The 26,666-nt window shown below is 43.8% G+C and overlaps 1 protein-coding gene across 28 annotated transcripts in view; it reads left to right on the top strand.

Moving 5' to 3' along the window:
- PRG4 (proteoglycan 4) overlaps nucleotides 1-26,666 on the top strand; it is a 138,805-nt gene that overhangs the window by 72,805 nt on the left and 39,334 nt on the right. For 12 of the 28 annotated variants that reach the window (XM_072128211.1, XM_072128208.1, XM_072128204.1 and 9 more), the window contains 6 exons: nucleotides 6,873-6,977; nucleotides 7,293-7,397; nucleotides 10,035-10,139; nucleotides 10,959-11,063; nucleotides 13,143-13,247; nucleotides 24,217-24,306. In XM_072128211.1, coding sequence (XP_071984312.1) covers nucleotides 6,873-6,977; nucleotides 7,293-7,397; nucleotides 10,035-10,139; nucleotides 10,959-11,063; nucleotides 13,143-13,247; nucleotides 24,217-24,306 — 615 coding nt within the window. The remainder of the gene's footprint in view (nucleotides 1-6,872; nucleotides 6,978-7,292; nucleotides 7,398-10,034; nucleotides 10,140-10,958; nucleotides 11,064-13,142; nucleotides 13,248-24,216; nucleotides 24,307-26,666) is intronic. The other 16 variants (XM_072128201.1, XM_072128198.1, XM_072128189.1 and 13 more) reach the window with 8 other exon arrangements.

Raw genomic sequence — 26,666 nt, 5'->3', positions numbered from 1 at the left:
AGAGGCAGGGCCAGAGCTGGTGCATCAGCGCCAAATGTGTCAACTAGTGAAGCTCCCGTGGCGAGGGCTCCTGCGGCGAGGGCTAGATTTTCAGAAGTCTGGAGGTTCTTTAAGGAAACACCGGATGACCGACGGACTGTGGTGTGCCACATTTGCCAAACCAGGATCAGCAGGGGTTCCACCACTACTAGCTTAACTACCACCAGTATGCGCAGGCATATGAATGCTAAACACCCCACTCAGTGGCAACAAGCGCGTTCACCTCCGGCCGTGCACACCACTGCTCCTTCCCCTGTGTCAGCTGATAGTCAGCCCCCTGCCCAGGACCCTGCCACAAAAACCCCATCGTCGCCTCCACGATCCTCCACAGCATCCACCAGCGTTCAGCTCTCCATACCCCAGACGCTGGAGCAGAAACGCAAATATAGTGCAACCCACCCGCACGCCCAAGCCCTTAATGTGCACATCTCCAGATTGCTAAGCCTGGAGATGCTGCCCTATAGGCTAGTAGAGACCGAGGCCTTTCGCAGCCTCATGGCGGCGGCCGCCCCTCGGTATTCGGTCCCCAGCCGCCACTACTTTTCCCGATGTGCCGTCCCAGCCCTGCACCAGCACGTGTCAGACAACATAATCCGTGCCCTGACCAACGCCGTTTCTGACAAGGTCCACCTGACCACGGACACGTGGACGAGTGCTGCCGGGCAGGGCCACTATATATCTCTGACGGCACATTGGGTTAACTTGGTGGAGGCTGGGACCGAGTGTGACCCTGCGGCTGGTCATATACTGCCGACGCCGAGGATTGCGGGGCCTACCTCGGTCCAGGTGTTTGAGGCCTACTATGCCTCCTCCTCCTCCCACCCCTCCTCCACCTCCTTATCCGAACGACCATCCGTGGGCATGGCGCCATCAGTCGGTAGCTCTAGGCACAGCAGCAGTGCCGTTGCTAAGCGACAGCAGGCGGTGCTCAAACTGCTGAGCCTAGGCGATAAAAGGCACACCGCCCAAGAACTATTACAGGGCATCACGGCGCAGACTGATCTGTGGCTGGCACCGCTGAACCTGAAGCCAGGCATGGTTGTGTGTGACAACGGCCGTAACCTGGTGGCGGCTCTGCAACTCGGCAGACTGACACATGTGCCATGCCTGGCCCATGTGTTAAATCTGATAGTTCAGCGTTTCCTCAAGACATACCCCAATCTGTCTGATTTGCTCACGAAGGTGCGCCGCATCTGTGCGCATTTCAGGAAGTCCAGCACAGATGCTGCCACTCTCAGGGCAGCGCAGCGCCGCCTCCAACTGCCCGCTCACCGACTGTTGTGCGACGTGCCCACGAGGTGGAATTCAACACTGACCATGTTATCCAGAGTTTACCAGCAGCGCCGAGCGATTGTCGACTGCCAGATGTCAACTTCCACCAGAACTGGTAGTCAGGTCAGTCAGCTTCCTCAAGTCTACAATGAGGAGTGGACGTGGATGTCTGATATCTGTCAGGTGCTGAGTAACTTTGAGGAGTCAACACAGATGGTCAGTGGCGATGCCGCCATCATCAGCCTCACCATCCCGCTGCTTGGCCTGTTGAAAAACTCTCTGGTCAGCATGAAGTCGGAAGCTTTGCGCTCGTCACAAGAGACGGGGGAAGAAGATTCCCTTGTTGATAGCCAAAGCACCCTTAGGTCTGTTTCTCAGCGCATATCGGAGGAGCTGGAGGTGGAGGAGGAAGAGGAGGAGAATGTTGGCGAGACACAAGAGGGGACCATTGTTGAGTCCTTCACTGTTGAGCGTGTATGTGCAGAAGAAGAGGAATTGGAGGAGTTGGAGGAGGAGGAAATGGACAGTCAGGCCAGTGAGGGGAGTGAATTCTTACGCGTTGGTACTCTGGCGCATATGGCAGATTTCATGCTAGGCTGCCTATCCCGTGACCCTCGCGTTCAAAGAATTTATTCCAGCACCGATTACTGGGTGTTCACTCTCCTGGACCCACGGTACAAGCAAAATCTTTCCACTCTCATCCCTGGAGAGGAAAGGAGTGTGAGAATGCATGAATACCAGCAGGCCCTGGTGCACAAGCTGAAACAGTATTTCCCTTCTGACAGCGCTAGCGGCAGAGTGCGTAGTTCTGCGGGACAAGTAGCGAGGGAGAGTAGGCGAGCAGGCAGCTTGTCCAGCACTGGCAAGGGTACGCTTTACAAGGCTTTTGCCAGCTTTATGTCACCCCAGCAAGACACTGTCACCTGTCCCCAGTCTCGGCAGAGTAGGGCTGATCTTTACAGAAAGATGGTGAGGGAGTACGTAGCTGACCATACCATCGTCCTAAATGATCACACAGCTCCCTACAACTACTGGGTTTCAAAGCTGGACATGTGGCACGAACTGGCGCTGTACGCCTTGGAGGTTCTTGCCTGCCCTGCCGCTAGCGTCTTGTCCGAGCGGGTTTTCAGTGCAGCTGGTGGCATCATCACCGATAAGCGTACACGCCTGTCGACTGACAGCGCTGACAGGCTGACGCTTATCAAGATGAATAAAGCATGGATTTCTCCTAATTTCCAATCTCCAGCAGGTGAAGGAAGCTCAACCTGAATAATTTATCCACTCCTCCTCCTCCTCCTCATTTTCCTCCTTCTCCTGCTCTTTGTACAGTAAAGCAGAGGAAACTGGCTATTTTTTGACAGGGCCCACTGGCTCTAGCTATAGTACTTTATGCATTTAATTTTTCTGGAGGGCCACCGACCCGGTCCTCTGTTTTAAACAATTTTTGGGAGTGCCACATACAGGCACTCAATCTATTCAATTTTTCTGGAGGGCCACCTACCTGCTCCTCTGGTTTGAAAACTTTTTTGGACTGCCACATACAGGCACTCAATCTATTCCATTTTTCTGGAGGGCCACCTACCTGCTCCTCTGGTTTGAAAACTTTTTTGCACTGCCACATACAGGCACTCAATCTATTCCATTTTTCTGGAGGGCCACCTACCTGCTCCTCTGGTTTGAAAACTTTTTTGGACTGCCACATACAGGCACTCAATCTATTCCATTTTTCTGGAGGGCCACCTACCTGCTCCTCTGGTTTGAAAACTTTTTTGGACTGCCACATACAGGCACTATCCAAATTAAATTGTCTCCATAGCAGCCTCCACACGTTGTCTCCATTGCTTCCTCCAAAAGTCGTCCATATAGCTGCCTCCATACATCGTCCCTTTATCAAACGAGGTGTGTCAGGCAGAAATTTGGGTTGTTTTCATGGATTCCACATCAAAGTTGTTAACTTTGTCGCCACCCAGCTGTGTTATCCACAAAATATACTGGCAAACTTTTATCATTTACCAATATTATTTCAGCGCTTCTTGCGCTTCTGTTTACATTCCCCTCACCCGCTATATCTTAAACTTATAAGAACGCTACTACACTTGATCTTATACAAAAGGTTCTTAGAAGTGCTGTTTGGGGAGTAGCCTAGAGACACGGGCTTGGATTGGCGAAAGCTCGCCTGGCAGCGGAGCGCCAGCTCCATGCCAAGATCCAACTAACATAGTTTTAACTGCAGCACCTTTAATCTACTACTAGTTCACTGCCTCCATACATGGTCCCCTTATCAAACGAGCTTTGTCAGGCAGAATTTTGGGTTGTTTTCATGGCTTCCACAACAATCTTGTTAACTTTGTCGCCACCCTGCTGTGTTATCCACAAAATATACTGGCAAACTTTTATCATTTACCAATATTATTTCAGCGCTTCTTGCGCATCTGTTTACATTCCCCTCATCCGCCATATCCCAAACTTATAAGAACGCTACTACACTTAACTTGGTGCACGCTGGGACCGAGTCTGACCCTGGGGCTGGTGATATACTGCCGACGCAGAGGATTGCGGGGCCTACCTCGGTCCAGGTCTCAAAGGCCTACTATACCTCCTCCTCCTCCCACCCCTCCTCCACCTCCTCCTCCTCCGAATTACCATCCGTGGCCATGGCGCCATCAGTCGGTAGCTCTAGGCACAGCAGCAGTGCCGTTGCTAAGCGACAGCAGGCGGTGCTCAAACTGCTGAGCCTAGCCGATAAAAGGCACACCGCCCAAGAGCTATTACAGGGCATTCCACATCAAACTTGTTAACTTTCTCGCCACCCTGCTGTGTAATCCAGAAAAGATACTGGCAAACTTTTATCATTTACCGATATTATTTCAGCGCTTCTTGCGCATCTGTTTACATTCCCCTCTCTCGCCATATCCCAAACTTATAAGAACGCTACTACACTTGATCTTATACAAAAGGTTCTTAGAAGTGCTGTTTGGGGAGTAGCCTAGAGACAGGGGCTTGGATTGGCGAAAGCTCGCCTGGAAGCGGAGCGCCAGCTCCATCCCAAGATACAACTAACATAGTTTTAAGTGCAGCACCTTTAATCTACTACTAGTTCACTGCCTCCATAATAATAATAATAATAATCTTTATTTATATAGCGCCATCATATTCCGTAGCGCTTTACAAATCATAGGAAACAAATACAAATGTAATGTAACAGAGCACAACATTTGTATGGAACAACAGGAGTGAGGTCCCTGCTCGCCAGAGCTTACGGTTTATGAAGATGATGGGGTAACACGAGGTAAAAGAATTTTTAATGGTCAAGCCATTCTTCTTAGGGAATAGAACAAAATATAATAAATGGAATTGCTGTCGCTTGAACCACTCAGCCGTCACCAGGTCCAGGGTGAATGGGACTGCATAGAAGTCTGGTGCCTGTTGGTTGATGGATAACAGATGGGAGGACGACACAGGACGGGTTAGTAGAAGAGTTAAAACTTCATGCAGTTAATGAGTGTTATAGGCTTGCCTAAAGAAATGGGTTTTAAGAGCACGTTTGAAACTTTGGAGGTTAGGTATTAATCTGATAGTCCGCGGCAGAGCATTCCATAGAATTGGTGCAGCTCTAGAGAAGTCTTGGAGACGCGAGTGGGAGGTCCGCACTAGGGTAGAGGTTGATCTAAGATCACTGGCGGATCTAAGAGCACGGGTTGGGCGATAGACTGAGATAAGAGAGGAGAGGTAGGGGGGTGCAGCATTATACAGAGCTTTATGGATGAGGGTTATTATTTTAAACTGTATTCGAAAGGAGACTGGCAGCCAGAGCAGCGTCTGGCATGAACTGTAGGCATACATGGTCCCCTTATCAAACGAGCTGTGTCAGGCAGAATTTTGGGTTGTTTTCATGGCTTCCACAACAAACTTGTTAACTTTGTCGCCACCCTGCTGTGTAATCCACAAAATATACTGGCAAACTTTTATCATTTACCAATATTATTTCAGCGCTTCTTGCGCATCTGTTTCCATTCCCCTCACCCGCCATATCCTAAACTTATAAGAACGCTATTACACTTGATCTTATACAAAAGGTTCTTAGAAGTGCTGTTTGGGGAGTAGCCTAGAGACAGGGGCTTGGATTGGCGAAAGCTCGCCTGGCAGCGGAGCGCCAGCTCCATGCCAAGATCCAACTAACATAGTTTTAACTGCAGCACCTTTAATCTACTACTAGTTCACTGCCTCCATACATGGTCCCTTTATCAAACGAGCTGTGTCAGGCAGAATTTTGGGTTGTTTTCATGGCTTCCATGTTAACTTTGTCGCCACCCTGCTGTGTAATCCACAAAATATACTGGCAAACTTTTATCATGTACCGATATTATTTGAGCGCTTCTTGCTCACCTCCTTTGGTTCCTCTCTGCCACCCATTGGTTTGAAGCCTGAGTCCATTTAGGGTATGTCGCCATGCCACTCTCTAGCCTGCCGCTGCTGCCGCTGCCTCTGCATGAAGTCCCCTATAGTGTCAGGGTCAATTATTGGATGTTTTAGATGCTATCTAGCTTCATTCTGTCACTCTGTCATGGCCATGCTGTTGCCCATAATTTTGGCATAATGGTGCGATTAAGCAGCCTCAGAGGCATCCATGCATGCTGCCCCTGCTGTTTCCTGTCCATTTCCGTGGTGTTTCCATCCTTTTCTGAGGTTCCCAGGTGTTTGGCCAAGCTTCCCTGTGCAGAGCCTTGGTCCCCTTGAAAAATGCTCGAGTCTCCCATTGACTTCAATGGGGCTCGTTATTCGAGACGAGCACTCGAGCATCGGGAAAAGTTCCTCTCGAATAACGAGTACCCGAGCATTTTAGTGCTCGCTCATCTTTAAACTTGAGACATAAAGCTAGGCAGTGTAGCCTTATGTAGTTTTATTTAAAAGAACAAAATGTGCCGAAGAAATCAGACAGCAACCTCAGAAGATGATTGCTATGGCTAGTTTCTAATCAACACTGACAGCACACAAAAGGATTTGTGTGACTGTCACTTTAACTTTTGAAAAAAGCTAATGTAGCCCTAATAAGGGCTGTTGGGTTCTTGGAGAATCACTCCTGCCTAACAGTCATCTACTAGAACACTCTAACGCTATCCCTGACCAGCAGCAGCTCTATCCCTTACGGCATCCAGACAGAGAATGATCCGAGCAGTGCGGGCAGGGGCTAGTATATTCCAGGGTCACCTGATCAGGCCAGCCAACCACTGCTATCGACATGTAAGTGTACCACGTGATGCTTGGTGTACTGCAGAGTCTCCTGGCTTGTGATTGGCTCTGTTTCTGGCCGCCAAAAATGTAAAAGATGTCATTTTCTCGAGCTGGCAAAATACTCGTCCAAGCAACGAGCAGCTGCGAGAACACTAATGCTCGAACGAGCATCAAGCTCGGACGAGTATGCTCGTTCATCTCTACTTACTAGTCAATACTAAGTCTAGGTCCAGACCAGAAGTAGCACTGTGCCTATATATCAGACGCATTGAAATATTAATATAAATTTTATATCTATTCTGCATATGTGAACCCAAATATGTTTTCAGAACCAAAACAAAAAAACCCTGATGATGGTGATAAACCAGGAAAACCCAAAACCCCAGAAGGAAAGGAAGGAGATGACACAGATGATACGGGAAAACCTCCTAAAGGTTAGATCATTAATAAAACCAGAAAAAGGCAAAGGTTTTGGTACATACAACCTTTCTTTATATTTTATCAATATTATTTGGAAGGTTAAGTGACCAAGCTCAGAAATTCTGGCATTGTTTTCATATAAATGATAAATAGACTTGACTTGAGTGGTCATTTTTTCCTGTCAGTATAAATTTCTTAATGAGCCCTTTAGCTATAGGAAGTGGTGCTTCAGATTGTTAGACCAGGAAACTCATGTAATGTGATCTGTTTTTCAATATTATTAGAAATAAGTATAAATTCTGCATATATGAACATAAATATGTTTTCAGAACCAAATCAAAAAAACCCTGATGATAGTGATAAATCAAGAAAACCTAAAACCCCAAAAGGAAAGGAAGGAGATGGTCCTGACGACACAGGAAAACCTCCTAAAGGTTAGATCATTGATAAAATCAGAAAAAGGCAACTTTTTCTCTCTTTTATCAATATTTTGGAAGGTTAAATACATTTTTTAATTATGGAATGGTTTTATCTAAATGGTAATTTCCTAGTCTAGGTAGTTATTCATGTGGCAATACTAATTATCTGTAGTATTTTCAACTTTTTATCCAATAATAACTTGAGAGGACATTTTTTTTATTGTACAACACTGACCAACACTTTTTTATTTATAACTTTTATTTGACATTCCTTCTGTAGGGCCACCACTAAGGATTTTGGGGCTCCTGACTGAAAAATGTTGTGGCTACCCCAAGCCGCCCCCCCCCCACCCCGCACACACACAATTTAGTTTCCCATCTTATATTATTACACCACTCTGAATTTATAAAGAACTTATGTATCCATTCTCCTATTTGTAGTCCCCTGGAATTCATTATATCACTATACAGCACCCCCCATTTTATTATATATACTACACCCCCCAGAACTTATTATATACAGCACCCCTAATCAATTAACATAGTGTGGAGGTTTTTTTCCCAATTGCATTGTATCAGTAACAAGCACCACATGCTAAGCATTATTTACATGCAAAATATGTGGTGCTTGCTACCGATCACAAGTGTTACAAGTGGAAATGCATCTGTGATTGGGCCTAGCTCTTCACCATAGCTTTGTTATTGCATTTCAGACCTTGCATGTGAACACTGCCACAGGGTTTTTGTTACATTCATCTTTTCAGAGGAGAGTAATATAAATGAAAAATGGAAGGTGAATAGAAGGTCTTCTATTGAACGACCGTGGCACCTAACTTGCCTTCCGATGGGCTCCGCCATCTTGGATGGGCGATCGTTGCCCCTGTGACATTATCAGGGGTGGTGATCGGTTACCATGGCAGCCTACAATCTCATAGGCCACGTGTAATGATATCCAATAGCCTGCAGAAGGCAGGCTATTAGATATCATCATCAAAATTGCTACATACTTCGATACAGTGGTATTGCAGTATATAGGATGAGCAATCAGACCCTGTAGTGTTAAAGTACCCTAGAGGGTCTAAAATAATAGTAAAAAAAAAAAAAAAGTAATATTTAAAAATGTAAAAAAAGTTTAAATCACTCCACTTTCCCTAGATCACATAAAAAATAAACTGTAAAATTTATACACATGGTGGGTTTTATCACTTCCCAAAATGCCCTTTCTATCAAAATATAAAAAAGATTAATCCCGACTACGAACACCGTAATGGAAAATAGAGCCCAAATTACAAAATAGCCTGTAATGTCAGGACACAAACAAGGACAGTGAGCCCTGACACTGAGACCCCAAATCTGTCCCTACCTACTTTTGGGTCCCCAATAACTGGGCGACGTTCCCTCCCTGGGTAAGGTGTGAACACGTAACAATACAGACAAACACAATAAGGCGAGGAACACAATCCGAGTTGGCAACAGCGGGGAATAACAATAACCAAATCACAATCCAAATAGAGTAGTTGAAATACAGGCAAGAAATCAGAATCCAGAACTAGAGAATGCAAGAGAAGCTATAAACACTGAAGATATCAGTTTGACCAGCAAGGTCTGATGGGAGTAGGCAGGTATATATGCAGTTCCCAGACACGCCTCCAGCAGTACACTGGAGGAACTGTCAATCAGGCTAGTAACCCTTGATGGGCAGGGCTGAAATGCTTGAAGGGGGTGGCTCAGTGAATCCAAGCCACACACAAATCAACGCCACCTATTCTGCCAACTGCGGATAGTGCGACGTTTTGGCATAGACAAATTTTATTTGCAATTTTTCCATCCATGAATATTTGAATAAAAATGGTTGAACAGTATTATATATAGAGCTCCATTTGGCTTATACTCGAGTACTGTATATATAAAAAAAAAAAATAAACTTAGTACTTCCGGCAATCTCTGCATCTCCTTTTCTCCCCGTCTCTTTTTGGCAGTGCAGTTAGATGCTTGTCTGTGCAGTCTGCCAGCACACACTATGAAGTGGCTGTGTACCTGATAACATCATAGTTTGTGCATGGGCAGAGCACATGGACATGTCCATGACCGCACTGCTAGGAAGCCGGATGCAAGTACAGGGTATATAATTTTTAAGGGGGCTCTGCTGGACATTAAGGTTAGGTTATTAAGGGAGCTGCTGCTTGTTTTAATGAGGGGACTCTGCTGGACATTCTATTAATGAGGGAAGGCTGCTGGACATATGCATATGCCATCCAAAGTTTATAGTCAAGTCAATAAGTTTTCCTAGCTTTTTGTGGTAAAATTATGCTACTCGGGTTGGATTATACTTGTGTATATTTCGCATCCTAGCCTTATAGCTAAGTCAATAAGTTTTCCCAGTTTTTTCTGGTAAAATTAGATGTCTCGGCTTATACTCTTACAATACATTGCAAAAGTGCCATAACTATCACATTTTTATTACAAATATGCAAGTAAAAACATAACAATGCAACATTAAATACAGGTTAAAACCGAATCCGAAAATTACAGAAAAATCCAGGAAATATTTTAATTAAGCAGTGACCATATATTTCATACGCAATAAAAAGCACTATTTTTCTTTTTAAATTAACATTTGTTCAGAATATATGAACATCAATATGTTTTCAGAACCAAATCAAAGAAACCCTGAGGATGGTGATAAACCAGGAAAACCCAAAACCCCAAAAGGAAAAGAAGGAGATGGTCCAGATGGTACAGGAAAACCTGCTAAAGGTTAGATTGTTGATTTGAAATGTGAAAAAAATAGCAATAATTTTTCTGCTTTGTACCTTAGGCCTCTTTCACACAAATGTTCTGGAGACAGATATCCGTATGGCGTCTGGCCGCAGTACCGTGAGCTCACTAAGTGTCATCGTACCTTACTGTTGCTGGGAAAAAGATAGAAAATTCTCTATCTTTTCCTGTATGTATGGCTGGGCACCATGCATCTCTATGGAGAGGGGAGGTGTGAGCATGGCTCACCCAATTGCCTTTCCAGCCGAACATATGTTATAACCGGGTCCCAGCCCAAGCGTAAAAAATGTTTGTGTGAAAGAAACTTAACATGTTATTGTACACATTTGAATACAATTTATCCCGGGAAGGGACACACAAGATACTTTGTTTTCTAAGTTAAAGTTGGAATACATAAAAACTTTTTTTCTTTTTTAGCAATTTTTAACGCATTTTTAAAAATTGACTAAAATTTTGCAATTCTGACATTGAATGTTAAAAAATAAACTAAAAAAGACATAGTTCAATATTAATTATATTATAGATATACTTTTAAGTGCTCTGTAGCAATGCTAACGTTGTATGGTTTATGCAAACTTGTTTCCAATAATTCAGGCGGGAGATATTGCACAATTTATTTTTTCTCTTTTTTTCACGCTTTGAAAAAAAGTTTTACTTTCTTTAACAAAAACTCTTGTTTAGTTAAATAGTGTATCTCAGAGCTGCAACCTGCAGGATTCAAAAACATACATTTTCATCAAACAAGAATGCCATAACAAATAGTCTATTCTGCATATATAACTGTAAATGTGTTTGCAGAACCAAATCAGAAAGACCCTGGTGATGGCGATAAACCAGGAAAGTCCAAAACCCCAAAAGAAAAGGAAGGCGATGACCCTGAGGATACAGGAAAGCCTCCCAAAGGTTAGATTGCTGACTAAAATAGGGAAAAACTACAGTATTAGAGGAGACTCTACTTTATGAACAGGTTGACTTGCACATGGTTGTGGAATTAAACAAAATGACAACAGTGCTATGAAACGTGGTATGCACATTTAACTTAACCCCTTTAGTTTATAGCTTAAGGCTCAGCCCCATTTTTTTTATTCTGACATGCTTTGCTTTTTATGGTCATAACTTTTTAACACTTTTGTACATGTACTTCATTTTACCAACCTAAAAAACTATTACATTTTCCATATGTCTGCTTTATATTTTCATAAATTTTTAAATGCCTGGATAATTTATTTTGATGTCAATCAAACATCGGTTTCCGTATTTTCAAGGATATTTCAGAATTAACTTTTTTGGGGATAATTATGGTTTTTAATGAAATTTGAAATATAAAATAATAGAAACCCCCTATATATCAACCCATTTTCAAATCTGCACCCCTCAAACTATCAGAAACAGCTTTTAGGAAGAATGTTTAGAATGGTCTGATTTTGTCGATAATAAGTTTTTTTTAGCCCTAAAATTTACACATTTCCAAATGTTATGCAATTTCTATTGAGAACGGATACACCCCCCCATGTGGACGTACTTTTTGTAGGGGCGTAAAGTGAGGCACAGAAGGGAAGAAGGGCCATGCATTAGCTAGTTTTTCCTCATAGAATTTAGTGGTTTTTAGATGGTTCATGGTGCATTTTTTTCAGCTATAAAATATTTGTTTCAAAGTTAACCTTGCCATACGATGGCTTGTTATTCGTGGGATGAGATACATTTTTCACGGACACTATTTTGGGGTGGCTGTGCCCTATTGCTGAAAATGTATTAACATTTATTTTAGGGGTGAGGATTGTAAAAAAAACACTGTAATTGATTTTTGACTTTTTTTTTGGTGTTCACCATATAAGCTAAGCTAAGCTAAGCTAAGTGTATTGAACAAGTCAGTGCAATTACCGCAATACCAAATTGCTATGTTTTTGCTTACATTTTACTAATTTTGTACAATAAAACCTCATGTGAGGAAAAAAAATCTGTAATTTTTTCATCACCATTTTCCAAATAGCATAAGTCTTTTAATTTTTTTGGTCTATATAACTGGATGAACTTGCTTTTTGTGGGACATGTTGTTCTTTACAAAATTACCATTTTTTTATTGATACAGTTTTTTGATCACTTTTTATTGCATTCTACGTTTGACAAAATAGGTAAAAATCAAAAAATAATTTTTGGTGGGTTTTTAACTTTTTTTTTTTTTCAGCGTTCATCCTGAGGGTATATTAATGATAAAAATGTAAATACTACATACTGTATGTGGGGTTTGTATGGTGATTTTCCCTTTTTTTATTGTATATGTAAGCTTTTGGGGCTTTTTGATTAATTTCATTTTGTATGGTGATTTTCCCTTTTTTATTGTATATGTAAGCTTTTGGGGCTTTTTGATTAATTTCATAGTTTCTTTTTAATCAAAACTTTTTTTTTTACTTGATTAGTACCACTATGGGACATGCACAAGCAATTGTTTGATTAATTGTTCATTATAATACCTTGCAATACTGATGTATTGCAGGGTATAAGTACTGTCAGCCATTGCTGATGCATAGACTGAAACTCTTCCTGTAAGGTTCCGTATGTAACAGGACCTAACAGGCATTTACTATGGACAGCCCTGCATCTTAGCTCAGACCCGTTCGGCACCCCCAAGAGGTTTATGTGTCACTTTCCCATATGAGAAGGCTAGTACTATAAATCATATATTATAGTCGGGCCTGGCACAGACTTTGCACTGGGGCCCATCAGCTTCAAGTTATACCAAGCTATAGTGGTACACTATCCAATCCCAGTTGTGAAGAGAGAAGGGCTGCATAACACAACTCCTCCTACTGATCTTTCAGGTACACTGACAGCACCCACAACATAACAATAATGAAGATGCATATTTTAAACCAGAAAATAACTTGTCAACATTATATATAACTATTGATTAAACAAGATTGCTACTATAATAAAACTTATACTTTACTTATTCTGCATATATGAACTTAAATGTGTTTTCAGACCCAAATCAAAGAAACCCAGATGGTGGTGATGAACCAGGAAAACCAAAAACCCCAAAAGAAAAGGGAGAAGATGGTCCAGAGGATACAGGAAAGTCTCCTAAAGGTTAGATTGGTAGTCAAATTGTGAAAATGGCAGAAATACAACGTTCTAAGCTTTACATCGTGGTGTCACTTGGAATTACATATAATAAGTGCATGGATGGTCACTGCTCATAAATAGAATATTTAAAGGGAATCGTTTAGAAGAAATGGATCTAATTTCTTGTCAGGAATCCTTCCTGATGAAATCTCTATTATCGCTCAAGGTGGTGGCATCATCTAGAAAATGAACTGTGAAGTGATATATAAACTGGTTGTATAATGACACAGAGTTGGAGAGTGTAGTTCTGAATTTCAGCTTTTCCTGCCTCAGAAAGCCCCTGTATTTTCTGTACTTGATGTCCTAATGCCAAGGGTCATCACTCTGTGGGTCTCCTGAAGTCTAGTGCATGATGTCAAGCATGTCACAGAAGAGGGGGTATTCTGAAGCAGGAAGAGATTGACTTCAAAGAGCTCACCAAATCTATGACTTACTACCAGTTTATATCACAACTTGAGATACATCCGCGGCTGCATGTTCTTCTTTTGGGAGCCTGCTGTGATTTCACAGCCCAGACCGGGACTAACACCAGGGATCAGAAAAACTAAGATTCCCGGTGTTTAACCCTTTACACGCCACTATCAAGTATGACTGCGGTGTGTAACTATTTCTGCTGTGGATCGGATCCCCTGGTGAACTTTCCAGGGGATCTGATCCCTTCTGTCGCAGCCACAAGGTCCGACGAGTGCTCTGAGGCTGCCGACTCCTCTTCCTGCCGCAAGCGTATTGCAGTGTAAGGGCTTGAACAAGCGATCGGATGAACGCTTGTTCAAGCCCAAGTCTGGAATATGTAAACAATTTTCAAAAAATCATTAAATCATTTTATAATAATAATTAAATATATATATACTCAAGTATATATACTCGAGTATAAGCCTAGTTTTTCAGCACAAAAATATGTGCTGAAAACCCAAACTCGGCTTATACTCAAGTATAAAAAAATATATCAAAACTCACCTCCCGACTTCCCCCACTGTTGGCAATAGGTTTTCCCAGGTTTTTGTGGTAAAATTAGTGGCCCGGCTTATACTTGAGTCGACTTATACTCAAGTATATACAGTAAATAAAAGACCCATAATCTCCCCAGTATATAAAACACAAAAATACACAAAAACGTACATATTTGGTATCACCGCGTCCATATTAATCTGTACAATAAATCTAAATCAATGTTGAACCCGCTCGGTGAACGACAAAAAAATTTCATCAAACACCATCGCAAAAAATGTTCTAAAAAGTGATTGAAAGAGTTATGTATAGAGATGAGCGAACATACTCGTCCGAGCTTGATGCTCGATCGAGCATTAGCGTACTCGTAACTGCTCGTTGCTCGGACGAGTATTTCGCCCGCTCGAGAAAATGGCAGCTCCCGCCGTTTTGCTTTTTGGCGGCCAGAAACAGAGCCAATCACAAGCCAGGAGACTCTGCACTCCACCCAGCATGACGTGGTACCCTTACACGTAGATAGCAGTGGTTGGCTGGCCAGATCAGGTGACCCTGGGATAGACTAGCCGCTGCCCGCGCTGCTCGGATCATTCTCTGTCTGGATGCCGCTAGGGAGAGAGCTGCTGCTGCTCAGGGAAAGCGTTAGGGTGTTCTATTAGCTTACTGTTAGGCAGGAGTGATTCTTAAAGAACCCAACAGCCCTTCTTAGGGCTACAATAACGTTATAATTTTTTTTTTTTTTATTTGCAGCTAGTACCATATTGTGAGGAATTAGCAGGGGGACTTGCTACCGTTGTGTTTAGCTCTTAGTGACACACATATCCACCTCAAACACCAAAGTGGGAAAATTTATTAGGGGTTTGAGTAGAATTAGGCACAGTCTGCCAGTTTCTTTTTATTTTACGTTTATTTTTTTCATAACTCAGCGTCATCTCATCTGGCATAGTAGTGTGCTGTAATACTTGGCTAGAAAATAGCCATAGGAGAATACAAACGTCTTAATTACGCCTACAGTAGCGTTATATATATTTGATTTCTGGTTGATCTGCTGGTGGCTGTACTTGCTGCAGTGCATCTACTATCAAATTGGGAGCAATTTGGAGTCAGACTTGCGACCACTGTGTTTTAGTGACGCACATATCCATCGCAAAGACCGAAGTGGGAAAATTTATTAGGGCCCGGGGTTGTATTTCAATTAGGCACAGTCTGCCAGTTTCTTTTTATTTTACGTTTATTTTTTTCATAACTCAGCGTCATCTCATCTGGCATAGTAGTGTGCTGTAATACTTGGCTAGAAAATAGCCATAGGAGAATACAAACGTCTTAATTACGCCTACAGTAGCGTTATATATATTTGATTTCTGGTTGATCTGCTGGTGGCTGTACTTGCTGCAGTGCATCTACTATCAAATTGGGAGCAATTTGGAGTCAGACTTGCGACCACTGTGTTTTAGTGACGCACATATCCATCGCAAAGACCGAAGTGGGAAAATTTATTAGGGCCCGGGGTTGTATTTCAACTAGGCACAGTCTGCCATTTCCTTTTTTATTTTACGTTTATTTTTTTCATAACTCAGCGTCATCTCATCTGGCATAGTAGTGTGCTGTAATACTTGGCTAGAAAATAGCCATAGCAATAGGATAGCATCGTTTGGTTTTAAAAACTAAAAAACACAAAAAAAAAAAAAAAAAAAAAAAAGTTAAAAAAAAAATACAAGTTATAACTCTCATTTTCAAAATGTTTAACCCGAGGGCTAGGGGTAGAGGACGAGGGCGGGGACGTGGGCGTCCAACTACTGCAGGGGTCAGAGGCCGTGGTCCTGGGCGGGGTGAGACACCACCTGCTTATGAGGGAGCAGGGGAACGCCGCAGAGCTACACTCCCTAGGTTCATGTCTGAAGTTACTGGGACTCGTGGTAGAGCACTGTTGAGGCCAGAACAGTGCGAACAGGTGATGTCGTGGATTGCCGACAATGCTTCGAGCAATTTGTCCACCAGTCAGTCTTCCACGCAGTCCACCCATGTCACCGAAATCGGCACTCCTCCAGCTCCTGCACCTCAGCCTCCTCCCCCCCAGTCTGCCCCCTCCCAGCAAAATTTGCCATTTGAACCGGCATACTCTGAGGAACTGTTTTCTGGACCCTTCCCACAGTCACAAACCACTTGTCCGGTTGCTGATGAGCAATTTTCCGATGCCCAGGTTTTCCACCAGTCGCAGTCTGTGGGTGATGATGACCTTGTTGACGTAGTGGAAGAAGTGTGTAAAGAGGTGTCCGACGATGAGGAGACACGGTTGTCAGACAGTGGGGAAGTTGTTGTCAGGGCAGGAAGTCCGAGGGGGGAGCAGACTGAGGGATCGGAGGATGATGAGGTGACAGACCCAAGCTGGGTTGAGAGGCCGGGTGAACACAGTGCTTCTGAGACGGAGGAGAGTCCTCGACCAGAACAGGTTGGAAGAGGCAGTGGTGGGGCCAGACGGAGAGGCAGGGCCAGAGCTGGTGCATCAGCGCCAAATGTGTCAACTAGTGAAGCTCCCGTGGCGAGGGCTCCTGCGGCGAGGGCTAGATTTTCAGAAGTCTGGAGGTTCTTTAAGGAAACACCGGATGACCGACGGACTGTGGTGTGCCACATTTGCCAAACCAGGATCAGCAGGGGTTCCACCACTACTAGCTTAACTACAACCAGTATGCGCAGGCATATGAATGCTAAACACCCCACTCAGTGGCAACAAGCGCGTTCACCTCCGGCCGTGCACACCACTGCTCCTTCCCCTGTGTCAGCTGATAGCCAGCCCCCTTTCCAGGACCCTGCCACAAAAACCCCATCGTCACCTCCACGATCCTCCACAGCATCCACCAGCGTTCAGCTCTCCATACCCCAGACGCTGGAGCGGAAACGAAAATATAGTGCAACCCACCCGCACGCCCAAGCCCTTAATGTGCACATTTCCAGATTGCTAAGCCTGGAGATGCTGCCCTATAGGCTAGTAGAGACCGAGGCCTTTCGCAGCCTCATGGCGGCGGCCGCCCCTCGGTATTCGGTCCCCAGCCGCCACTACTTTTCCCGATGTGCCGTCCCAGCCCTGCACCAGCACGTGTCAGACAACATAATCCGTGCCCTGACCAACGCCGTTTCTGACAAGGTCCACCTGACCACGGACACGTGGACGAGTGCTGCCGGGCAGGGCCACTATATATCTCTGACGGCACATTGGGTTAACTTGGTGGAGGCTGGGACCGAGTGTGACCCTGCGGCTGGTCATATACTGCCGACGCCGAGGATTGCGGGGCCTACCTCGGTCCAGGTGTTTGAGGCCTACTATGCCTCCTCCTCCTCCCACCCCTCCTCCACCTCCTCCTCCGAACGACCATCCGTGGGCATGGCGCCATCAGTCGGTAGCTCTAGGCACAGCAGCAGTGCCGTCGCTAAGCGACAGCAGGCGGTGCTCAAACTGCTGAGCCTAGGCGATAAAAGGCACACCGCCCAAGAACTATTACAGGGCATCACGGCGCAGACTGATCTGTGGCTGGCACCGCTGAACCTGAAGCCAGGCATGGTTGTGTGTGACAACGGCCGTAACCTGGTGGCGGCTCTGCAACTCGGCAGACTGACACATGTGCCATGCCTGGCCCATGTGTTAAATCTGATATTTCAGCGTTTCCTCAAGACATACCCCAATCTGTCTGATTTGCTCACGAAGGTGCGCCGCATCTGTGCGCATTTCAGGAAGTCCAGCACAGATGCTGCCACTCTCAGGGCAGCGCAGCGCCGCCTCCAACTGCCCGCTCACCGACTGTTGTGCGACGTGCCCACGAGGTGGAATTCAACACTGACCATGTTATCCAGAGTTTACCAGCAGCGCCGAGCGATTGTAGACTGCCAGATGTCAACTTCCACCAGAACTGGTAGTCAGGTCAGTCAGCTTCCTCAAGTCTACAATGAGGAGTGGACGTGGATGTCTGATATCTGTCAGGTGCTGAGTAACTTTGAGGAGTCAACACAGATGGTCAGTGGCGATGCCGCCATCATCAGCCTCACCATCCCGCTGCTTGGCCTGTTGAAAAACTCTCTGGTCAGCATGAAGTCGGAAGCTTTGCGCTCCTCACAAGAGACAGGGGAAGAAGATTCCCTTGTTGATAGCCAAAGCACCCTTAGGTCTGTTTCTCAGCGCATATCGGAGGAGGTGGAGGTGGAGGAGGATGAGGAGGAAGAGGAGGAGAATGTTGGCGAGACACAAGAGGGGACCATTGTTGAGTCCTACACTGTTGAGCGTGTATGGGCAGAAGAAGAGGAGTTGGAGGAGGAGGAAATGGACAGTCAGGCCAGTGAGGGGAGTGAATTCTTACGCGTTGGTACTCTGGCGCATATGGCAGATTTCATGCTAGGCTGCCTATCCCGTGACCCTCGCGTTCAAAGAATTTATTCCAGCACCGATTACTGGGTGTTCACTCTCCTGGACCCACGGTACAAGCAAAATCTTTCCACTCTCATCCCTGGAGAGGAAAAGGAGTGTGAGAATGCATGAATACCAGCAGGCCCTGGTGCACAAGCTGAAACAGTATTTCCCTTCTGACAGCGCTAGCGGCAGAGTGCGTAGTTCTGCGGGACAAGTAGCGAGGGAGAGTAGGCGAGCAGGCAGCTTGTCCAGCACTGGCAAGGGTACGCTTTACAAGGCTTTTGCCAGCTTTATGTCACCCCAGCAAGACACTGTCACCTGTCCCCAGTCTCGGCAGAGTAGGGCTGATCTTTACAGAAAGATGGTGAGGGAGTACGTAGCTGACCATACCATCGTCCTAAATGATCACACAGCTCCCTACAACTACTGGGTTTCAAAGCTGGACATGTGGCACGAACTGGCGCTCTACGCCTTGGAGGTTCTTGCCTGCCCTGCCGCTAGCGTCTTGTCAGAGCGGGTTTTCAGTGCAGCTGGTGGCATCATCACCGATAAGCGTACACGCCTGTCGACTGACAGCGCTGACAGGCTGACGCTTATCAAGATGAATAAAGCATGGATTTCTCCTAATTTCAAATCTCCAGCAGGTGAAGGAAGCTCAACCTGAATAATTTATCCACTCCTCCTCCTCCTCATTTTCCTCCTTCTCCTCCTCTTTCTACAGTAAAGCAGAGGAAACTGGCTGTTTTTTGACAGGGCCCACTGGCTCTAGGTATAGTACTTTATGCATTTAATTTTTCTGGAGGGCCACCGACACGGTCCTCTGTTTTAAACAATTTTTGGGAGTGCCACATACAGGCACTCAATCTATTCAATTTTTCTGGAGGGCCACCTTTCCGGTCCTCTGTTTTAAACAATTTTTTGGGACTGCCACATACAGGCACTCAATCTATTCCATTTTTCTGGAGGGCCACCTACCTGCTCCTCTGGTTTAAAAACTTTTTTGGACTGCCACATACAGGCACTCAATCTATTCCATTTTTCTGGAGGGCCACCTACCTGCTCCTCTGGTTTAAAAACTTTTTTGGACTGCCACATACAGGCACTCAATCTATTCCATTTTTCTGGAGGGCCACCTACCTGCTCCTCTGGTTTGAAAATTTTTTTGGACTGCCACATACAGGCACTCAATCTATTCCATTTTTCTGGAGGGCCACCTACCTGCTCCTCTGGTTTGAAAAATTTTTTGGACTGCCACATACAGGCACTCAATCTATTCCATTTTTCTGGAGGGCCACCTACCTGCTCCTCTGGTTTGAAAAATTTTTTGGACTGCCACATACAGGCACTATCCAAATTGAATTGTCTCCATAGCAGCCTCCACACGTTGTCTCCATTGCTACCTCCAAAAGTCGTCCATATAGCTGCCTCCATACATCGTCCCTTTATCAAACGAGGTTTGTCAGGCCGAAATTTGGGTTGTTTTCATGGATTCCACATCAAAGTTGTTAACTTTGTCGCCACCCTGCTGTGTTATCCACAAAATACACTGGCAAACTTTTACCATTTACGGATATTATTTCAGCGCTTCTTGCGCATCTGTTTACATTCCCCTCACCCGCCATATCCTAAACTTATAAGAACGCTACTACACTTGATCTTATACAAAAGGTTCTTAGAAGTGCTGTTTGGGGAGTAGCCTAGAGACAGGGGCTTGGATTGGCGAAAGCTCGCCTTTTGTTTTAACCGATGTAAAACAATGAAAGGGTTAACAAACTTCATAAAAGTTGTTTTACATATGTTGAGGGGTGTAGTTTCTATAATTGGGTAATTTATGGGGTTGTTTATTTCGGCCTCTCAAAGTGACTTGAAATTTGAGCAAGTCCTTCAAAGGAATGATTTTTAGTTTTTTATGAAAAGGTAATAAATTGAACCTAAAGTTCAAAGCCCCATAACATCCTACAAAAATTAGAAGATGCATAAAATAACCATGTCAACAGAAATCAGACATTCGTTAAATGTTAGTTATCAAGTTTTCTTGCTGTTATCACAATGGGGCACATTTACTTACCCGTCCTGATCCCTGCCATGCATTGTCCAAGGATTCAGGTCTGCTGCGAATCATTAAGATCGTGCGCCCAATTTCCTGCATGTGTCGCTTCCCCCGCTGAGGTCCGCCGGAGTTCACCTTCTTCTTCCCGGTGCATGTGAATGCTGATCTTGCGCCACAATTTGCTTTTTAAATTCTATGGTTTGTCAGAATCAGTCGAACTGTCCGACGTCCACGCCCCCACGATTCCTGTCGCATGCAAGCTGACACTATCCGATCAAGTATGCCAAAAACTCCGGGCAATTCAGGGCAAAACTGAAAAAAATAGTGAAACCCGACGAAAATGCGTCGTTTGGAGCCTAATTAAATGTGCCCCTATGTGTTGATACCATAGAACTATTGAATTTCAAAAATGATCAAATATCTTTTTTTTTCATAAATAAATGCAAAACATACCACCAAAATTTTTCAACTAAATGAAGTGCAAAGTGTGACAAAAAATAATTTCAAAATCACTTGGATTTGTTAAAGCATACCAAAGTTATAAGCACTCATAGTGACACGTAAGATTTGAAAAATAGGGCCGTGTCAGGAAGGTGAAAAGTGGCTTCGGCAGTAAGGGGTTAAAAAGCTAACATTACAGACAGCTTTAAAAATCTTATGGCAGTGGTTGTCACAAAACTTCATTCCCAGCTGCCACTAATTTTCTGGTTAGGCCATCCCTGTAAGTTAGTTGTAAGGTGTACATAACAACTGATAGGTGGACAAGTAAGCACGGGCAGGGACATTACATCTTTTTAACTGCCCTCTTTAATGTAGTGGTTGCTGGGCCCTAGGTAGGAATCGATGTAGCGCATATACTTCCACCATTGAGAATTGCGGCACATCAATCCTTGGCTCACGTTTCCTTCTCCTCCTACTGGGCTTCTTGTCTCCTGCCTACTCATTCAGTCAGTGTTGGAATAGCACCACCAATTTTAGCACAGCCATGGGAAAACAGAAGCAGGCAATGCTGAAACTCATCTGTCTCGGCAAAAGACCATACACCACTCAAAGAAGGGGAAAATTCCCTCCCGAGTAATTCCCCAATTAAAAAAATTTCATAAACAAACTTTAAAAAAAAAACTTTGTTGAAAAACAAACTTTTTGGAAAAACAAACTATTTTTGAAAAACAGTGGGGCACATTAGGATGAAGTCTGCCGGGATTCACTACCAGTGAGCACCCGATATCCTGCATCTGTTGTTTCCCCGATCAGGTCCGCCGGAGTTCACCTTCTTCTTCCCGGTGCATGTAAGTGCTTGCCTTGCGACACAATTTTAAATGTTAAATCCCGGGTATAGTCCGATTCCGTCGGATCATCCGTCGGCACGCCCCCCCCCCCCCTATTTGTGTCGTGTGAAAGCCAGCGAGATTACAACACAATCCGATTACATGCGACGCAATCCCTGTCGCGATCACTGAAAATGCCGGGAAACCGACGGCCGCTGGTCCTTAGTAAATAAGCCCCATTGTGTAGTGTTAATGGCATGGGAGCATACCAAGCCAGTGCTCAATTTGGTGGTACAAGGCGTCCTGGCCAAATATGCGTGTGCTGTTTGTGCTCACTTTCTACATTAGTAGGGAAGATTAAAGAGAGACAGTACCCTCTAATATAGACCATGTATAATTGAACTATATCATCATCGTACCCCAGGTGGAGATTTACCTTAGAAATGACAGTAGCATTGAGAATATCCCTTGAAACGGTTGCCCAATAGTCGACCATGTGCATGTAACCAAAACATGCTTGATTTGTTCAGTGATGAGGGTATTGGTAGGTGCGGCTGTAATGGTGCCAGGGGGTGGTTAGAGGTATTAATAGGGTCCACACAGTAGCTCACTTTGAGTATCGTTAGTTCCCCTTTACATATGCTGGGTAATGTGTGTGAGGAGCAGCAGGCAATAGTTGAGTTCCAGTTATAGAATGCCTTTGAGAATCAAAGTAGTCACCATTATAACCTAACCACAAACATTGTGCCTCCATGAGGGACATTTGTGCCATGCTGAAGTGCTTGGTGGAGGAGGAATAGGTAAAGGAGTTTTCCTCACAGCAGGCTACTACCTGAAACCAAGTGCAGCTTATGGGCATAAGCAGAGTCTGTTCGGGGAATGTAAAGAGTGAGGAGATACCTCCCAATGAGGACAGCTTGTCCTTGCATCCAGGCAGTGAGAGCAAGAGCCAGGTTTTTCCCATTGCATCTTATGGCAGTGAGAGGAAGGGCCAGGTTTCACCCATTGCATTTTTTAAGGCTGTTAGCACATGGGCCAGGTTTTACCTATTGCATAAATATGTGAGCGTAAAGACCAGGTTTTTTTTTCCATAGCCACAAGTGTCAATTACTGGGTGGGCACCCTGCTGGATTCGCCCTATAAAGATAAATAATCCAGGATTCCACCACTAGAGCTCATGATAGAAAAATGAGAGAATGCACTAGTGGCCGTGTTTCCATCTTACATTGAAGACTCAGTGACTCAATACTGAAGAAGAAACCGGCACAGCTTAATTAATTAGAAAGCGTATCACATGGTACAGAAAAGCCAACACACTATAGCAACTAACAGGTCATTACCAAAAAGACAAAAGAGAAGTGTGTATAGACCAAAAAACGTATACAAAAACTTTATTTCATATCAAAATACCAAACAACAAAAAATGTTAAAAACATCTAAAAAGTACACAAGTACATATTACCAAGACTACTGTATCAGAGCCTGATAAGTCGATACATACACGTTGCATCAAGAATACAAAAGTTATTGCCAAATGTCCCACTAGTGTGAACAAGGTCCGAGGAGTAGAAAGTCACCAATGCAGCTGGGGCACCAGGGGAACCCTGAACAACAATCAGACAAGGAAGAAGTTGGAACCAGAGCTGCAGTTTTTGACTGACTTTGAAGTTAAAATGCCTAAAAAAATGTTAAAATTGAGGATTTGTACATTTTGATTCGGATATACCGGTAATTAAAGAAAATTTCAGGGAAATAAAAAAAGTCCGCAGTAGAGCCCCCAATGAAATGTCGACAGCAAATCTCTCCCCAATGAAACTTCCCCATCAGTGCTTCCCCCATGCAATGTCCCCAGCTAATCTAACATTTGTTAAATATTTTGGCTAGGAAAAATTCAGGCATCTTCTATTGCATTTAATCTTCTGAATTTGAGTGTTGGGATGCCTAAATTTTTCTGCCATTTTATTTATTTTTTTTGCTTATTTATTTTGATTTGTGATGTAGGGAATAAGATGATGGGTGACATAAATAGGTTTTAATCTTTTAATTTTTATTTACATTTTTATTTTCTTCATTTTTAAGAAATACTGACGGTATACCCTGTCTTCAACAACTTATCAACAGGTTATCTCCTGACAGACTTGATAAGCAGTAAATTTGGGACCTCCTGAGCTCCATTTGATTTTTTAATATACTACTATCTCATGTTTCTTAAGATAAATGAATCACATCACAAATTTTATTTACATAAGATTATTTTAATGTTTTCATCAACAGAACCAAATCCTAAAGAGAAAAAGAAACCGAAAAAAACAAACACGCTTGAAGTTGAAGAAAATATAGAAGAGGAAACAGATGTTAATAATGGTAGGCCTTAAAACTGCTCTAGACATTTAAAGTAAAGCCAAAAAAGATACCAAAGGTGGGAAATCTCTACTTGGTAGGCTATTTTTCAAACTTTACAAGAGGGGGCTAACTTGCCCTAAGGCACCATACCAAGGAGTAAAACTTAACCTTTATTAATATTAAATTGATGAATGATGAACAAAAGTTGTGACTTAAAACCTCCCTTGGTTCATTTACCCACATAGCTCAAATACATACACTCACCGGCCACTTTATTAGGTACACCATGCTAGTAACGGGTTGGACCCCCCTTTGCCTTCAGAACTGCCTCAATTCTTCGTGGCATAGATTCAACAAGGTGCTGGAAGCATTCCTCAGAGATTTTGGTCCATATTGACATGATGGCATCACACAGTTGCCGCAGATTTGTCGGCTGCACATCCATGATGCGAATCTCCCGTTCCACCACATCCCAAAGATGCTCTATTGGATTGAGATCTGGTGACTGTGGAGGCCATTTGAGTACAGTGAACTCATTGTCATGTTCAAGAAAGCAGTCTGAGATGATTCCAGCTTTATGACATGGCGCATTATCCTGCTGAAAGTAGCCATCAGATGTTGGGTACATTGTGGTCATAAAGGGATGGACATGGTCAGCAACAATACTCAGGTAGGCTGTGGCATTGCAACAATGCTCTATTGGTACCAAAGGGCCCAAAGAGTGCCAAGAAAATATTCCCACACCATGACACCACCACCACCAGCCTGAACCGTTGATAAAAGGCATGTTGTTGACGCCAAATTCTGACCCTCCCATCCGAATGTTGCAGCAGAAATCGAGACTCATCAGAGCAGGCAACGTTTTTCCAATCTTCTACTGTCCAATTTCGATGAGCTTGTGCAAATTGTAGCCTCAGTTTCCTGTTCTTAGCTGAAAGGAGTGGCACCCGGTGTGGTCTTCTGCTGCTGTAGCCCATCTGCCTCAAAGTTCGACGTACTGTGCATTCAGAGATGCTCTTCTGCCTACCTTGGTTGTAACGGGTGGCGATTTGAGTCACTGTTGCCTTTCTATCAGCTCGAACCAGTCTGCCCATTCTCCTCTGACCTCTGGTATCAACAAGGCATTTCCGCCCACAGAACTGCCGCTCACTGGATGGTTTTTCTTTTTCGAACCATTCTCTGTAAACCCTAGAGATGGTTGTGCGTGAAAATCCCAGTAGATCAGCAGTTTCTGAAATACTCAGACCAGCCCTTCTGGCACCAACAACCATGCCACGTTCAAAGGCACTCAAATCACCTTTCTTCCCCATACTGATGCTCGGTTTGAACTGCAGGAGATTGTCTTGACCATGTCTACATGCCTAAATGCACTGAATTGCCGCCATGTGATTGGCTGATTAGAAATTAAGTGTTAACGAGCAGTTGGACAGGTGTACCTAATAAAGTGGCCGGTGAGTGTATAACTCATATTGGACCCTCACCTGACACTTTAAATCCATCACCCACAACTACAGTCTGCCCCAATAACACTTATGTGGTATACATGATACCCAGTCTGGCAAATCCGATAAACCAGCACTGGGATACGTTTACACGTGGCATCGATGCAACCCTGTGTTTTTAAGTCATCATTCATTAATTTAATATTAATCAAGGTTAAGTTTTACTCCTTAGTTATGGTGCCTTAGGGCAAGTTAGCCCCCTCTTGTAAAATAAGACCTTTAAAGTGGTTACCTTATGAATCATTTTTATACCAATATTACTAATAAACATCCTTCATTTACATTTTCTTCATTGGTGAAGCTATTATTCTGATACTGTGAAAGGCTCTAAGCAGAATCAGTCTTCCTCCTCGTCTGGCAGCATATTCACCCCTCACTTACCTTGCACATAGGCAACCTGCAATCCATGAATGAACAATGTGACATCCATTGTCAGCAGAAACTATTGAAAATATAATAAAACAATATAGACTGTGACATGTGAATTGTATCTGCTGTCAGAAAGTAAACAAGACAATCTTAGCAATGTAGGAAAATAGAGATCTTTCAGTTACTGTAGAGACTATATTTTTTTATTATGTATTGGCTTCACTACAGTTAGCCAAATGATCACTATGCAGAAAACTATTTGCCAGAAAAAATGGCTGAGCATACATATCCACCAGCGCTTGAATCATCAGCAGGATGTAATGACAATAAACATTTATATAATGCCATCAAATACAGAATATAAAATAGTCAAATTAGCATATTTGTCTTCTTTTTTTATACAAGGCATATGATTTTTTAATTTGCTAGTTGATATCATGTAGATCTTTGCTTTAATATGCACCCGTACCAAGCTGCACCATAATTAAACACTCACCGCTAACACTCACA

This window comes from Engystomops pustulosus, chromosome 10 (assembly GCF_040894005.1).
Source record: "Engystomops pustulosus chromosome 10, aEngPut4.maternal, whole genome shotgun sequence".
Classification (NCBI taxonomy): domain Eukaryota; kingdom Metazoa; phylum Chordata; class Amphibia; order Anura; family Leptodactylidae; genus Engystomops; species Engystomops pustulosus.
This window is presented reverse-complemented; position numbering and strand designations above follow the sequence as displayed.